The 17930-nt window shown below is 37.0% G+C and overlaps 1 protein-coding gene across 5 annotated transcripts in view; it reads left to right on the top strand.

Moving 5' to 3' along the window:
- pcgf5 (polycomb group ring finger 5) overlaps positions 1 to 17435 on the top strand; it is a 56450-nt gene extending 39015 nt beyond the window's left edge. For 3 of the 5 annotated variants that reach the window (XM_008115310.3, XM_008115311.3, XM_003223779.4), the window contains exons 6-10: positions 1021 to 1169; positions 2934 to 3032; positions 5246 to 5335; positions 6885 to 6944; positions 8146 to 17435. In XM_008115310.3, the coding sequence (XP_008113517.1) occupies positions 1021 to 1169; positions 2934 to 3032; positions 5246 to 5335; positions 6885 to 6944; positions 8146 to 8193 (446 nt within the window). In that variant the 3' untranslated portion in view covers positions 8194 to 17435. The remainder of the gene's footprint in view (positions 1 to 1020; positions 1170 to 2933; positions 3033 to 5245; positions 5336 to 6884; positions 6945 to 8145) is intronic. The other 2 variants (XM_062976180.1, XM_062976181.1) reach the window with 2 other exon arrangements.
- Positions 17436 to 17930: the final 495 nt, after the last annotated feature.

Genomic DNA, 17930 nt, shown 5'->3' with positions numbered 1-17930 from the left:
ACTATAAGCTCCATAACTTTCTAGTTCTCTTTGTGCATTACCTATTTGTTTAGTATATATACTAGTTTTCACCCTAGCCATAGTATAACACTAAAAGAAGATATGATTAAGGCCCTATATTGTACAGAAGACATCTAGATTTCTTAATATTTCTATATGTATAAACTTTATTCTCCAAATAAACTTCAGTTTGTAAAATTGTATCTAGTTCTGATCTCAAATATCAGTGCAGAATGTATCTGTTTCTTTTACATATAAAAAGGGAAAATGCTATTGGGTTCAGATGTTCAAATAATGTTCCATGAAGGTATTTCGCAGATATTGAATGCCAAAGCACGGCTCTGGTCCAACTTACCTCTCAGAACGTATCTCCCCCTACGGGCCGTCCCACAGATTAAGATCTTCAAGTGAGGCCCTATTATTGGTCCTGCCACCATCACAGGTGCGGTTGGCAGGGATGAGAAAAAGGTGGTGGCTCCGTGGCTGTGGAACTCCTTGCCAAGGGAGATTAGGGAAGCCCACTCACTCATGTCTTTTAGGAAGCAGCTGAAGACCTGGCTGTGGGACCAAGCTTTTGGCCCATCCTAAGATATGAGTTGATACAACCTGATGGATTCTGTTAATTAATATTAAGTCGAACACGGACTGGCTCTGACTTTGGCTCGAAACTTCCCTGTTATAATGGTCAAATGGTTTAAATTGTTTTAATTTGATTTGGATAGCGGCTTTTAATTGTGTTTTATATTTGGTTTTACTACATCTTGTATTATATGTGGCATTTAATTCTGCCACATATAATTGTGTAAGACCGCTCTGGGTCCCCCTGGGGGAGAAGAGCGGTATATAAATTAATTAAATAAACAAACACAGATGCACAGATGATATTGTTTAGAGCAGAAATCCAAGATCACCTCATTTAGAAATCCCAGTTTCAATGAATCATTTAAAAAGGCACACTCTAAATTGATATATTTAGATCATTAGGCTGAATAATATGTCACCTTTGTTTTTATTTTGCAGAAGAAAATCCAAAATCCCCAAATCCCAAAGATAATAAAGATGAAGATGAAAATCAAGAGGATAAAGACTATCACAGGAGTGACCCACAGATTGCTATTTGTTTGGATTGTTTACGTAACAATGGCCAGTCTGGAGATAATGTAGTAAAAGTGAGTTTTTAAATCATTTCTGATGCTTCTGATCAGGATCGGGGTGGAATTAAGGGGAAGGAGAGGTTGGGGGTGGGGTTACCCAGACACCCATGTCAATTTTCATTTGGGGAAGCCAAATGTAGTCAGACGCTCATGGTGAGAAATGCTCAAAGTAAAGGGAGTTTGTGGTTCATGGGAGTTTTTAAAGGATGCAGTACTAAAGGCACAGTTGCAAAGAAGAAAGTAACGTGAGAGATTTCTATAGAAATCAGGGTGGGTATATAATGTACTCTCAGATGACCTGAGATTTAAGAGATATGCCCAAGAAACAGAAGAATGGGGTACCATCAAAGAATAAAAGAAATGGATAGCCACTATTTGCATGAGGAAACGCTGAAGAAATGTAACCTTCTATAGAATAATCTTATTTCCCGCTGCTCTAAAGATTAGAATATGAACTAATGGATTCAAATTTCAAGAAACGAGATTCCATATTTCCCCCCGACTATAAGTAGTTGTTTGATCTCCATATAAGTGTTATACTGCCAGACTTGTGCCAAGAATGTTCTTTTATATGGTAATCACATTGATTTCAGTTTGCTGTTATCAGGTGCCTTCAGGTAATTTTCAGTTTACCGTGACTCTAAGGCAAACCTATCACGATGTTTTCTGGAGTCAAGAGTATGTTTCCAGACTTTCTACAGTCAAGTAGGGACTCAAACCCTGGTCTCCAGAGTCGTCCATTGCCTGAACTACTTCACCACAGTGGTTTGTACTTGCTGTACCAGCTAAGATTTGCTGCCCAAATCAATAGACCCCCCCCCCCCCCGACTTTCCAGCATAGGCAGAAATAAGCCACAGCAACATATTGTCTCCAGCATTTTGTTGATTGCTAACACAACCATCTACATTCTCTTTTTTTATTTTACCTGCTGATTTTTCTTGGATATTTTAGTAGATCTGTGTTAAATTTATTTTGAAAAAAACACATTACACTTTGCAGCAGTTTGACAATCTAAAGTTCCTGTTTGTTGATAAGCATATTGTTTGACCTTCAAGTGCAAGTGGGGAGATGGGTTTAAAGAAGGGCCAGACTCACCTGGAGCGTCCGTTGCGGGGGTGGGCGCTCCCATGCTTCTGGGGGCCGGAAGGGGCCTTCTCCTTCCCAGAGCCCCCCTTTTCTGGCGGGAAAGTTTCCCGCCACGGCTCCCCCTTGGCCTATCAGCGGCCGGGGCCTGCTCTTTCCTGCAGGCCAGGGTTCGCCGCTGATTGGCCAGGGCAGCCTTTATTAGGCTGCCCTAGAGGCCTGGAAAGCACTGGGCCTTCGTTCTTTGGGTGGGTTTACAATTTTCTCCACAAAACTGAATTTATGGTGGTTTATAATAAGATTAAATGAAAAGCCTAGCTCTCTTGGTGTGGAGTCCCAGAGTCAGGGAGCAGTAACTGGGAAAGCCTTCTGTCATATCTACTCCTTATGTGTCTTTGAAGGTAGCAGTCCACAATTCATAACTGAGATCACCTTTCATTGGTAATGAAACTTTTACATGTATTTGAATACAGACTGCAGCTGAAGTGTGATGTGGAGTTAAGCTATAATATTATCAGCCACTGTAATTTTGTTTTCTTAAACTGTTTTAAACCTCTACAACTAAATTGTGCTCTACTCATCTAACAATTGTTTTTTTTAAAAATTAAACAGATGTGTCCGTTTTCTTCAATATAATCCCAGCTATCTGAGATGTAAATATCTAAGCTTACCTGGTTTTGTCTCCTTTCTTTTAGGGACTGATGAAAAAATTTATCCGGTGTTCTACACGTGTGACTGTAGGAACCCTAAAGAAGTTTCTAAGTTTAAAATTAAAGCTTCCAAGTTCTTATGAGGTATGAATGACAACAAGCCAAAGTTATACACATTCCTAGATTAAGTATAAGTGGATTTAAAATATCAGAACTTTTGATGTGTATTTCTTCCCCCCCCCCCCCTCTTTTTTAATGCTTTTAATGCCAGACATGGAATGTGATACATTTATAATGTGATATTTTGCATTTTTTACTTAGAAGATAGTTCCTATATGTTAAGTGAAGCTTATTACAATGGTATGCACAAAAGTCGACAGACAACTTGAAGGCACATGCATACACACTTGTGTAACATTGCATTTTAATTATTATAATCCAGGGCAAAAAAAAATTAAGATTACTATTTGTGAAAAATAAAAATATATTTGATGTCAGTGAAAAACATTACTGTTTGCACAAACATTTCAACAATAAAAATGAGAGTTTGAAAAACTGTGCTCCTAATTTTTGGTGTTATGAAAAGTGAGCATAATAATGGAATAGGAAATACCTTCTGAAACTGTCAACAAGACATTAACAATCTTAATTGTTTCCAATAGCCAACAGGGTAAAGCCAATGGAAGATTTTTAAAAGTGAATGTTAGAAAAGAATATTTAGTAATAATTTGAAGCCACCTTCATGCTTTATACTGTGCACATAGGCAAGCAGAAATGGTAATTGGAGAGGCATCATGGTACAGTAGTTGCAGGTCTGGACTCGTTATTAGCCTCAAGTGATGAGGTGACAGATATGCCACTGCCCACCCAATAAGGAACACTGTTGGAAATCTGCTGCTGATCGATACAGTTGTTAGAATCAATAATTATTTAGCTCACAACTTTGGCTTCCCCCTCAAGAATTAGAAGAGGGTTATGAAAATAGCTTGAGCTCGTCTAGTAGCAGCCAACTCTGGACTTAAAACTTCCTGAATGCCTGGCTCTGGGTCTTCAGGATCACACTGTATGGAAGGGGCACAGTTGTCGGGGGGGGGGGTGAAATCATCTGACTTAGGACATGAGTGACTTCTCTGCTACTTCTCTTGGACTTTGAAGACTCATTTTGGGAAACTGTTAGTTTATAGAGCCAGTCATTGGTAGAAGTCTGAAGGCTACAGTGGGGGGTGCTCTGTTGCACTTTCCAGCCCACACTGTTTAATCCTCATTCTTCTGTATGGACGGATGTACAGTGAACAGATGAACGGGCAAGCCAGCTCTCATTATAGCTCTCCTTTATCTGGAGTGGGCAGCTACTGGCAGTGCACAGAGGGCAGTATTTCACTCCTGCATCACGCAGCAAAAGAGCTTTGATTGCATCTGGTAGATGGATCACTTGGTTTTCACACAGAAGGTTCCAAACTCAGTCCCAATATCTTTGGTTTATAAAACAAATCCAGTACTAGGAGAGTGAGCTCATGCATCCTAGAGTGCTACCAAAGTACATAATAAGGGAATAGGACAAAAGCATCTTCCTAAAATCAAGCTGCAGTTTTATGTTTTGTTTCATTTAATTTTGAGAAATGTATTTGGACTATTTATTTTATTTGTAGTTTTCATTTTTTTTAAAAATCACAAGTGCATGTGTTTTATATACATGTTAAAATGTCCTTTTCTAATTTGCTACTAAGTCCAAAAGGAATAATAATAATATAATGCTTTATTTATTGGCTGCCCTATCTCCCCGAGGGGACTCAGGGCGGCTTCCAGCAAAGTAAAACACAGTGACATTAAATGCTAGTAGTAACATATAACAAAGACAAACTCAATAATATTAAAGTAACAAGTTAAAATAAACTAACGTAATACATATTAAACTTTACACATAATAAGTTCTTTAAAACACTTAAAATTTGACTAAAATAATTATTTGAGCTAAGATGGTTTACAGCTTACAAATGAAGGTAGATGTCCAACAATTTGGCAGAGGTATATATCAAGATGTAATTAAGGAACTCAAGTATGTTGTGGCTGATCTTGACAGTTAGTGCTAAAATCTCATATATGTCATCTCTTCAGCTACTTCTATACAGTTATTTAACTTTAAGTAACATATTTAGCTGGGACATGTGAGAAAGTGAAAATACGTATAAGCGTGTAAAGGAGCCCATTTTGTACATGAATAATGTGTTTATGTTTCTTATATTTTCCCTCTCATATAATATTTAGTTGTAGAAATCATTACAGGGGTTTCAGGAAATTAGTTTTCCAATTCTAAATGTTATGCTATGATTTGTGGTATTTCTCATTTTCTCTTTAAGCTGGATGTACTATGCAATGGAGAAATCATGGGGAAAGATCATACTATGGAATTCATCTACATGACAAGATGGAGACTACGAGGAGAAAATGTAAATAAAATCCAACTCCTATTGTTTTTTGTTTACTGTTTTTGTGTGCATTTATAGCAGGAGTGGGCAAGTGTGGGTCTCTAGTAGTTTTTGAACTACTGTCACCACTGATTATGCTGTCACCACTGATTAAGCCAAAAACTTTTGTCCACCTATGATTGGTATTTTTTAATTGTAATTTTAGGTTTCTACATCGCAACACATAAATAATTAGAATGGAAAACAACACCTTGATTTTTAGCAAAATTGTGGAGAGCATACATTATGCATTCTCTAAGTTGTGCTCTTTCTATTATTAGAGAAGGGCTTCTTGTATGCCTATAGTCATATCTCACACTGTCTTTCTAGCTTTCCTCTTTTTCCACTATAAATGATAATTCTTAGGCCTTGATTATCACTGTAGCTAAGCAAATACACCCTATAACCCCAGAAACTCTCGGTATCTGTAGTTACAGAGAGTTACAGAGAGACACCTCCTTCTCAGTTCCTTCTCCTTTCTTTTTTGACAAAGGTGATTATTAGTCATAATGCCATATTTTTCCTCTACCTGAAACTCTTTTCTTCTTTGTGAAATGTTTAAAAACCTAATTAACATCAAAGCTGCTTTTTGCCAGAAGAGCAGAAGGAAAAGACCTGGGGTTGTTTTTTTATTAAAAGTTTCTGTACTTGCACAAGAAAGGCACTTTTTAAAAAAATAATAAATTCTGATTCCATTTTGGCATAGTTTGTAACATACCTAGAAATACTATGGTTCATTATTCTACCAATATATAAGGCACAGAAAAAGAAACTTAAAATTAACTTTTAATAAGGCCTACACCGAGTTAACACTTTGTAAAGTTAATCACAAGCATTTGCTACAGTCGAATGTAAAGTTTTAAATAAGTGTATATGTTTTCCGTTTGAATGCTAAGTTCTTCGCATTCTAGAAATGATTTGCAAGTTTTATATTCAGTCCTGTTTTCTCTGGCTAGGTCTGGTGTCTCTGCCTGGCATTTAAAATACTATCAGCTATCAACATTGTGGTTTATCTTGCTGCTGTTTTGGCCTGAATGTCCCCAAGAAAATGTACAACAATTTTGCTCATGGGGTATGGGAAGTCCCTAATTTCTCCATCCTTCCCTCCTCCATTCACTTGCAGTCTTCATAAACATATTCCGAGGGGAGTTAAAAATCTATCAAAAGTACTCCCAACTCTTTGCAGATAATTCTGAGTTGTGGATAAGTTGTAGTTAAGTGGTAAAAGAGCTGGTACAAAATTTAAAAAACAGAAGGTGTTGTTTTTCTAGCATGTGGGAGCTTGGGATCCAAACCTCTAAGTCTAAAGATCGTGGTACCTTTCCAGTTCTCCTAATTTTTCAAAAAGATACTGTCTATAACTGATCTTGGTCCAACAGAAACTGTAAATTGTTCTGTTTGTCTTGTATAGCATACAGTACTGGTCTTAATATAAAATAATTAATTTGTGAAACAAAAAAAATGAATGACTGATAATCATTGTCCAGTTGTGGATGCCTCTTATCTGATCAGAAAATCATCTCCTTCGCAGTTTCGGTGTCAGAACTGCTCATCTTCACAAGTCTGCTCACAGGATGGCTCTTTTTATCAGGTAAGAGGCACTCCCGACTGTACACATTACAGTCATTAAAAATATCCATTGTAATTCAGATCAGATGGGAGGTGGGTATCGTTCATAATCACATACAGGCAGTCCCTGAGTTACAAACATCAGACTTACAAACAACTCATAGTTAAGAACTGGGGGTGAGACAACAGGAAGTGAGAGAAATCTACCCCACAAAAGGGAAATGCCCTCCTGAAAGAGTTACCGTGGGAGAAAGGTGTCTCAACTGAAGCTTTAGCAGCAGTCCTTTTTTACACGAGCCAAAATGTTCAAAATCCAGTTATTACAGGGACAGAAAGTGAGGTGAAATCTTCTGAACAGGGACACAGACAGCAAAACAAACACCACATGAGTGTTAACCCTTCCCTATGCACTAAATATAATTTTAGAAAAGTGAGGGATATTTATTGAGGAATCGTGGACACAATGCAGTTTTCATATTGGGGATGATGTTTTGTAGAGAGAGGCATGATAAAAATGAACTCATAAATAACTTAGCCAGCATCCTGTTCAATAGTTACAACTTGGGCTTATGGTTTTGTAACTCCTGGGAATCCATGCTTATAGCCCCTAACAACTGAACACAAACCCTAAAATCCACCTTTTTAATCTGACCTTGCTCCCTGTCTTGATTGCAAAGAATCATTGAGATAAACAGTTGAAGCAGGACCTTGAGGGGTCTCTCCAGCTGCCTATTTTTGGTGGACGAAAAATGACTGCTGAATTTTGGAGCCACCACTTTCATGTATATAGAAAGGTAGGAAATACTTTTTATTGCCAGTCAGTAGAGCTCTGTGATGCTGAAGGGTGGTATTGTTTTGCTTTTTGGACCCTTCTGTAGCATAGAGAACTGCTACAGTTGTTGCCAAATTAAATCAGCAACTGCAATGTGAGATCAGTGGTGGCACCAGTATAGCTCTTGGTAGACAGGGAATGCAGTCCCATACAGCCAGTCCACTGAAAGTGAGAAGTTGCTCATTTCCAGTCTGACTTACCAAGCCTATGTGATAGGAGATGAAATGAATTCTTCATTTATAGAGGCCCAGCCTTTTGATTGATTCCTTTCAATACGTGTAAGTTGATAAAATAGTGATAACTGAATATATTTTAATAATCAAATTGTTCATGTATTTGTGTCTATGTGCTGTCATTGTTTTTGTTTATTCTGTTTTCATTGTGGTTTTAGTCTTACCCCATGGTACTCCAGTATCGACCCAGAATTGACTTCGGTTAGACCAAAGGGCCAGATCCCACTGAGATTAATACTGCACTGTGTTTACCCATCGACAGATTGCACAATGAATGGATGTGCCTGGATTGGGGGAGGAGAGGTACATAGCCGGAATTTCGGCATGGAAACGTGGACTTTTTCTTCTTCTGATCAACTATTTTTTTCTCCTCTTGTTAGAATAAGCCAAGTGCCATTCTGCTACTGAAACACTCATGAGATATTTGTGGCATCAAAGACTGAAAATTGTAGCCAAACTGTTAAATGTATAGTTAAGAGTCTCAATCTCTGAATATTTTATTTGCCTGTTAGAAAGCTTCACTGGTCCATAACATTGGTTATGTTAGCAGAGATAGCCATCTGCTCTTTCACATGTGATGTTGCGATTGTTGTTTTTCACTTGTATTATTTTACTGAAAACATTGTTTAAAAGAAGTACTGTATAAAAAGGTTATACCTATACCTTAAAATATTTTGTATATAATATATGTTTTAGAAATGTGGTTATTGTGCCACTACCTTTATCTCGTTCAGTTTCTCATAGAATCAGGTATAGCTCACTTATTAGTATGCAGCAGTGTTTTTGTAGCATCTGAAAACTTAGATTTTGTGTCAGCAAAAGTGAAATACAGTCCATCCCATCAACATTGAACAGAAAGGGTCTAATGTATCATAGCCTTTATTCAATTGCACAATATGTGACTTTATAGATAATTTTGACTTGGAGAAGTACCAATTCAGCAGGTAAGGTTGCCTTTTCAGAAAGTTTACTTCAAAAACAAGGAAAAGCAGGAACCTTCATGATTGATTTCTTCCAAATGGTATCTGTCTCTCAAACTATTGTCAACACAAGCTTCCCTTTATGAAAATCTCTTTTCTTCTGGTTTTTTTTTAAAATTTGGCAACAGTGAAAAAAGAACATAGGCTGAAACTGATAGTCTTAATTATGGTGGGTTAGGACTACAGAGTTTTAAGTACACCTCCCTCTGACCATACTGAGTGACGTACAGCAAGATACCATAAAATGCAGTTTTGTGGCATTCACAACCGCATATTATGGTCAGTTGGAATTTAGCACCATTGTAGATCTTGTTGTGACATCTAAAACTGAGATATATTTAGTATGGTTGACTACCTGATTAAAACTTCTGGCCTTTTCAGGGTTTTCTTTTTCATAGAAATCAGTAACATTACAAAAACGTTGATGGTTGCCTTAGTATTCCTTCTAGTTTGAAACATCTTGTATTATGGATATCATTACAGAGATCATAATGTACATTATATACTTTTCTGTCTTCCATTATTTTTCATAGTTAATAGCCAAAATAACAATATAGTTCAGTAGTCCACACAGCTCCCAATAAATACATTCATTTGTGTAGTGAACCAAACATAAGTAATTTAATTTACCTTAACAAGCTATGGTGTAATTAAGGTAGTTTAGGAACTATGACACAACAACTGAGCTTGCAAAAGAAGGGGTGTGAATATAAAACATCATAGACTGTTGTTCCCGGAGGAATAGTGTGAAATTCTTGCAAGATCAAATGTTCCCTTGAGGCTTTATATGAGAGTTCCAGTCTAGAACAATTTAAAAAAGAGCAGACTATTTTGTTTCAAATGCAATACTTGTATAGTTTCCTCTTCCTGCACAGTGTGGTCAGAGCTGAGAAATGCAACAAAGCAGAAGGATTGCAAGGATGGAAAATGCTTCTTTAGTGCTGAGCCACTGTGTAAGATGCAATGTAAGGGTCTGCCCTCCTGTGGTAGAGAAGATGCAGTTGTTTAGTGGTTGGGTTAATGGGAGATCCTGTACAAAAGATCCTATCAACCCTGGCTATTGGGCATGCTGTCAGTGAATGTCAATTTGCATTCAAACAGCATGTTCCCTCTTCCTGGTCTGGGCTTCTTGAAAGGATGTATGCATATCCAGCAAAATCGCATCACTTTTTCTGCCTTTGGACAGTGCCATGTCTAAAACTGTTTCTGCAGTTCCTTTCCATTTCCAAGATATGTGCTGTTCTGCATGTGAAATTACTGTTTATAAACACCAGGTCTCCTGTTCCCTTGGGCTTATAAAACTAAATATGTGGATCTTAGTCAGCTGTTTGCACATTCATGTACACATCAACTTGCAGTATAGACTTGATTTGTTACAAAAATGTTTTCTATCTGCATATTAGCATTTATAGAATGTGTGGAAATTCCCATTTGTATGAGAACTAATTTGAACTTTATCTAGGAGCCCTGCTAACTATGTATATAGTCAAAGGATACACAAATTATTTCTGCATCTCCTACAAAGAATATGGACAACATCCAAAGCAGGAGAAATACCTGCTGAATTCCATTACAGAACTTTCTCATAAGAAATATATGTGAGTCATCACTTGAGATGTTCCCCCAGAGTTTGAAAACTAGATACAGTCACCATACTTTTCAGGACTTCTGAGTAATAGTCAAATCTACTCCTAAACCTATTTTGAGGTGTCCTATTTTCAAGTGTAGCTTTTCATTAGTATTGGAACTAGTTTCTCAATATTGATGCTGTGGAGGGGAATTCAGTTGGCTAGAAGGACATATCAGTTCGTTCCTACCAGTGCTTTGTGAAACTCACATTCAATGTTCACATTTCTGCATGCACACAAATAGCAAAACAGTCTTATTTCCAAATAGATGTATTTATTTTTTAATTTCTTCAGATTTCCTTTGCAAAATTAAAGCTTTTGTTTGACTCATAAGAGGAAATGTAACATTTCAAAGCTTCCTTTCAGCTCATTTCAAAACATTCTAGAACAAATAAATTTTATACTATGTTTATTTTTATTTAAACTTTTTATAATCTCATAGATCAGTAGCTTTTCTTTTCACTGTACAGAAAGGATCACATGAAACCAAGCATCTGTGGTCAAAATACAAACACTTTCATTCCATTTTAAACTAGAACCCCATATCTATGTCATTTTCCTTGATTAATGAGAGTAGATTTTTAAAAATCAGATTTGTCAACTGTGAAACTAAGAGCCTTAAAAAGTTTATTGCACATGTAAACTCCTTGTGGCCTACAGGGTTTCTTTTCTGTTTGTTTCTGATACAGTTGCACAGTGCCTCTGCCCATTTGGAAAAAGGCCACCGCTAGATGTCTTCAATAGAACTTTGTAATGTCTTTATGTACGAATGAAAAATTCTACCCATTTTCATTTTCCAGAACTCATAAACATTTTATTGTCCCAAGAAAAAACTGAAAGCGAAAGGTTAATAATCAAGCTACTGGGCCAGGGAACAATTGCAAGTGAAGACATTCGTATTCCAGTCAAATTATGGATGGGGAGATTTGCATTGCAAGGTGTAAAACAGAACTAGGGGGCACAGTGGTTTCACAAGGTAGGTGATAGCATTGCTATTTGATCTGGATCACTTCTTACAAGCCGAGAATGTCCTGAGGGCTTTATATTCCAAATCATGACTTCTATCACTGAGTTATGAGATGGAATCATAACTCAATGGTAGACCACAAGCATTGCATTCAGAGGGCTTCCTGGTCAGCTGCTGGCATGTTTAATTACAAGGATGCTAGTTACCAGGTAATTAAAAATGATTAAATGAGACAACTGCTGAATGAGTAGACTGTACTAGAATTGAAGGACAAGCAGTATGAAACAGTATAAAGTGTTTTATTTATTTGTTTACATCTAAAAAATCACTCCATGTACATAGATTTGTTTCCTTTATAGCAAATTGGGCATTTTCCCCTCACAGAAGTAAACTGAAAGTTTTGAATCTCGCCTTCGGAATTTGAAGCTACTGTTCTGCATGTTCTGTTCAAAGATTGTAGTAGTGCTGTAGTACTGCTGTGCCTTGGTAATCAAATTCAAAGCACCAAGGGATTGCAACAAGCCATAGGTTATATATGTAGATGGCATTGGTTGAATTGAAGCAGTAGTCTTTAACTTAAATGCTAAAATGTTCCCACTTTTACTTCCCAGTAAAGAATTTTTAGCAAGTTGGTACTAAACAGAATTTTTCCTGTGCCAAATGATTTGCTTTTTTCTTTCCCTGTTTGTCTTTTCTTCTTTGGATGGTGTCCAATTTCCAATGTCTATATAATACAAATCTGTTAAATTAGCATAAATTATATAATATTAAAACATCCAATAGTTCATATTCAAAAAGCCCGTCATCTTAAACTGATTATTAAACTGTTAGATAGAGAAAATGTATAGGAAGAATGCTCTTCTGAATTTTGGGGTGCAAATGGGCAGCTGTTGAACAGTAGTCGCCACTTTGAGTCTCATTTAGGGGGGGTTGATAGGATAAAAATTACGTAGAAACGATAAGAAAAAAATTCAGTGGCTGCTCTTGTCTCTTGCTGAAGCAAAGCATTAGACTAAATGTGCAATTTTATGCTGCATTTATTCATATGTCATATTTTATGTGTATATGTGTTTCTAGAAGTGCAGGCATAGTACCTGAAAAGAGTAAATTCAGACAAAAAATAAAAGCAAGCATATATAGTTTATATGTATTCGCTTAAAAGAACAGAATGATATAGACAGAGGCCAGAATCCTACCGTGCAGTTATAGATCCATAACTAACTATGCAGTGAATTCTGACCCAACTTCCCAATCCCCATTTACCTGGAAGCAGATGATGCAATCAGAGGGGGTCTATTCTCCTGTCGCTTGGGAGGCCGTTGTCTGACATTCCTCCATTGCAACAGGCAGAAGTGAGGCTCCTGTGGCAATTCCTCCTCACCCCAGAAATCACTTGTAACAGGTTGGGATGGAATAATCCATTAATTCCTAAGTCACAGAGGAATGGATCACTGTGAATTGAAGTGGCTTCTTCCTGGTAAGTAGGGATTTGGAGACTCTCCCAGTCCCAGCAAATTCCCTAAACTAGGGGTTGTGTGTAGGGATTTGAGTACCACACGGTTATGAACTCAGAGGTTACACATTCATGCTATGTTTAGCAATTTGAGAGATAAAATAGGAAACCAGTTTCCATATTATTTGTAATGTTAAAGTTTATGTAAGCAAGACTCCTGGGGACTGGTTTCCCCTAAGAATGGAATTAATCTTTTGCCTAGAATCAAGTTTTGTTATTTTTCATCTCATTTTAAAACTGTTGGGGGTTTTTTACCTGCATTATTTTCAATCGATTTAGAATTTATCTCGCAACCCTTAGAGTATATGTTACAGAAATCTCCCTTTCTTCTTTTTCATATATTTGTGTGGGTGCCCTATTAGTTACTTCTTAGTTAAGCGTTTTCTCTGATATCCAGAGGATAATCAGCCAGAAAATATTATGAAATACAGAGCAGCAAAGGCGTTCTGAATAAGACCTGCTTTAAATACATACATTAAATCAATAAAAAGGTGTTTTTTTCCTTTTAATACTGAAGGAACCAAAATCAGTGCTTTGTCAACCTTGTAAATCTACATAGCACAAAATACTAAACTAACTTCAACCTTTTAAAAATAGCTAAAAAATTTAATTTAATCTGATCGGGTATTAATATAGTAATAGATACTTATAGACATGGTTTAGTTTTGCAGCTTTTATGCACTCCTTTAGTAGTTTCTGCCCTTTAGATTAAAAATGAGGCAATGTCAAGTGATGCATTATATATCAGTCAGTTGATTTGTTACATCTTTTTCACACTAGTTACTAATTTCTTTTAAAAACTTTAAAACTACTGAATTTAAAAATTTGCCTCTTAATTGACCAAGAGATTTATTTGTTAAGTTTCAAGAAAACAACAAAACAGATTCTCCTACAGTACACCATCCAAAAGAAAAACGATAATTTATTGAAATGTTTATATTTACATATACTGACAGAGGCATTGTATGCATACTTACGAGGATGCCAGTATCACTGCTATTAATGGGATTGACTTCTGAGTAAGCATACATACCATGGACTTAAATATCCTTATAAAATGTGATCCAAGTAGTTACAAGAAGAGAAGAAAATGAGTAGTGGGGTTTCTGTATTTCCTTGTATCTGGTTGGTGATTTATCAGTTTGTACTGCAACAGATCTTGCCATTGGTATAGTTCTTGATGTGTTATAGCCCATTGCTGATTTTGTTTTAAAGTATGACATATTTTAAGCTTTTTGTCAAAAGTGGTAACATCTTATAAGAAACCTTTTTGTGGTTGTAAAATTTAGCTTATAAATCATTCAAATTGAAGTGAAAAATACCAAGTCATTATTAATGACATAGTATATCCTACTTATTAAAAATATATGTATTTTTGTAATGGAAATGCACTTGTAAATATTTAATTTGTCTATTATCTCTGGTTTGTTCTGGGGAAAATGCTGCTGTTAAGGGGAATCACCTTATTATGTTTAGTTTTGGGCTTAAATGTATTTTTGTTCCTTTGCATTTGTGGCATGTTCATTCTGTACAAAGCTAAGTAGTTACAACTGGGCTAAATGCATTTTATACCTGGGCATAGCCAATTATGTCTTGTTCATGACAAGTCTCATTAAATCCTACCTGAAAGCAGAATATACATTTGATGCTGTTTTCATCTTTAATGTTAGCTTCCTTCTACTTAACAACATTCCTGCTTTTGCTACTCTGTTACAACAAAGTTATAATTTCATTATGAAGGTCACATTCCTGAGAGATCTATCAATGCCATTTACAATAGGTTTGCCACTTATTTGTAACAAAAACATTGGACTCTTTTGAATGCATATGAGGCACAGCTTTGTAAGGCAGGATGGGCCATAGCAAAATCTAGTGAATCAGTGTAAAATGTGAAATAATGTGGCAGGAAAGAACCATAATAAAAAGTAGAAGTGGGCCGTCATGAGCTGGTAGCTGGCAGGCCCGTGGTCAATTTGTTTTTTGACTGATTACCTTGCCAAAGACATTGGTTGGCTCACTAAAATATGGGCTGCTTGACAACCTGGTTCACAAATACATTTGCATGTTCCCCCAATTTTGTTTGTGGAGAAAGCACGATAGATAGGTAGGCAGGCAGGTAAATACTAGGGTTGTGTATTTTGGGTGAATCGTTATCCATTTCTGCTTGCTGGATACTGGAAGCCCCCCCATATCTGTTTTCCAGTGCCTCCCAAAAATTGGTGCGCTGACAAATAGGGGTTTTTGTTCCGCATTTGGAAAAAAACTGTTCTTTTCGGCCCATTGGCGGCATTGGGGGGAACTTAGGCCCCCTTTCCCCGGGAGCCTTTCTTTTCTTCCTTCAAGGGAGCCTGGGTGTTAGCAACGGGGTTAATAAAGAACTCTATCCAGCCCATTATGGGGGGGACTTCCCACAGGCTCCTCTTCCATATCCTTCATTAAGACCTGGATTTCAAAAAGCATCACAGTTACCATGCTTTCTGGATCCTTTCCCTTCTGTTTGTAGAAGAGGAGACTGGGGTTACTGCTTTTAAAAACTGTTCTACTATAGAGGAGAGGCAGGTGCACACGCTTTCTCTCCCAGCACCAGCAGCACATCACACAGGTTTCCAGGGCATTTTAAGGAGACCCACGGAAGGAAAGGATCAGTGGAGCTATCCTCCCTGGACAACCTTAAAAATCCCTCTCTTGCCCGCAATCTCTTTCTGCTTGGGGTTTTGCTTCCTTAAAGCTGTTTCTACTTTCTACTCTAGAGGAGAGGTAGGCTTCTATTTATCTTTGCTGGGATTACTATTATTAATTTTTATCTTTTAGAAGTATTTTCTAAAGGAGAAGAAGGGAAGGAGAAAAAGAAGCTAAAAGGGTGAAAATTCCCAAACGTGTGCGCAGCCCACACAACATCCCTCAGGTCTCCAACTCCCAGTCAGTCCCTCAAATAAAAAAAATCAGGAAAATAAAGGAAAATCAAAAAACCAAGATCGGTTTCTGCTTGCTTTCGTTGTGAGCGGGTTTTCGTACTGGGAGAACCCTTACCGTTGCTCCCAGGGTACTGAAGGTACCGGGGGGAAAATCTGTGCACAAGTCTAGTAAATATTCATATTCCAGATGTAGGGAAGAATGTGGGTTTTTATACCTGCATATTTTGAAAATCTGTTCCCTTGGAAACTGTTCTTGGGAACACACAAGATTTCAGCTGTAATTAGTGTGTGACACATACAAAGTGGAGTTTCCAGCTGTTCTTTTAAAATAGTAAAAGCCACCTCAACTAAAAATGAAGACTAGAACTAGCCTTTGAAAATTCTACAGTAGGAGAATTATTTCTTAATATTTCTTTCCTGAGCCACTCATGAGCCACTAAATACTCTAGAGCAGTGGTTCTCAACCTGGGGTCCCCAGATGTTTTTGGCCTACAACTCCCAGAAATCCCAGCCAGTTTACCAGCTGTTAGGATTTCTGGGAATTGAAAAACATCTGGGGACCCCAGGTTGAGAACAACTGCTCTAGAGTAAGGGAGGAAAGGTGAAATACAGCTGGAACTAAATCTAATGGTCAAAAACTGATACCAGGTAACTTGTGATTCTGAGATTTTATTTAGCTTGAATCCTTGTAGACCCATAGTAGGACTCCATACATGTAAACACATCAGTGGAATACAATAGCAATGGGTCCATCTGACAGCCAAAGTTCCCTTCTGCTTTTTAAGTAATGTCTCTGTATTTTAATATTGTTTTTTAATCTTAACTTCCTTTGAAGCCTAATATATATCTGAAGATAGATGTTAATATTCTCTCACATTTGCTGAAATATGCTGTTATAATCAGTCTTAAAAGGAAGTACATAAAAGTTTGCAGCCAAGAAAAGAGTAGCCAGGTGAAAAACAGAATGAGGATCCTGTACCTTTAATGGTTGTGCAGCTACTAAAGGTACAGAAGCTTTCTCCTAGCCCAAATACATGTACTAGTCGACTTGTCCAGAGCTACTTAGCTTAATAATTTTAAGAAACACGTAATTGACATAATTATATGTCACTTCTGTGACATAATGACTGTTTTTCGAATACTGTATGCAATACTAATATTAATTATGTCCACAGCATCACTGTAAGCTTCTCATAGAAACCACATCCTGTAAGTCCATATGCTGCAATATGCTTCTAGCCCAGTTGGACAAAACCCTATAAAAATCAAGTTGGGCAAGTTGTATAAATAATTTGCTTGTTAGCACTGACTTGCTATTTTCTGAAAGCAATAAATATATCCATGTTGTAACATCTGTTTTTGCAACCTATGTGAAGAGGCATTTTGTTGCACTTTTGTTTTTCTATATAATTTATTTTGTGCTATAAAAAGAATGATTTGGTTCATCTGGAAATTCGTCTCATTTATAATGAATGTGTTTTCTGAGATCATATTATGTAACGTAAATAGCAAACCAATGTCATGCTAATGATGTAAACTTTAACACAGAGTTCACTGGAATGGAAGTTCAAGCTGTGTCCATATTTAACACCAGCCATTTTTACTTGCAGTCCAAATCTTTGCACATGGAATGTATATTAGGGGTTGAATCCATACTAGGGCTATATCCCAGGTCCTGCCCTGGTTTGATCCCTTTAGTGTCACACTAACTCTTTTTAATCTGAACTTAAATTGGCATTGGCAACTATACATTTTCCCCACTTGAAGCCATATCAGTACAAAATACATTTCTTGTCATAGTCATATGTTCACTATATCAGATTATTTTAGGTTACACAGCCGCACTGAAATGTAGACACATATATTCATATCAACCAATAGCATTCCTTCCTTTCCTGTCATTCTGACCTCCCACCTGCACTTCCATTGATAGCCTTGTA

This window comes from Anolis carolinensis, chromosome 3 (genome assembly GCF_035594765.1).
Source record: "Anolis carolinensis isolate JA03-04 chromosome 3, rAnoCar3.1.pri, whole genome shotgun sequence".
Taxonomy (NCBI): domain Eukaryota; kingdom Metazoa; phylum Chordata; class Lepidosauria; order Squamata; family Dactyloidae; genus Anolis; species Anolis carolinensis.
The sequence above is the reverse complement of the archived record's forward strand: the minus strand, read 5'-3'. Positions and strand labels throughout refer to the sequence as shown.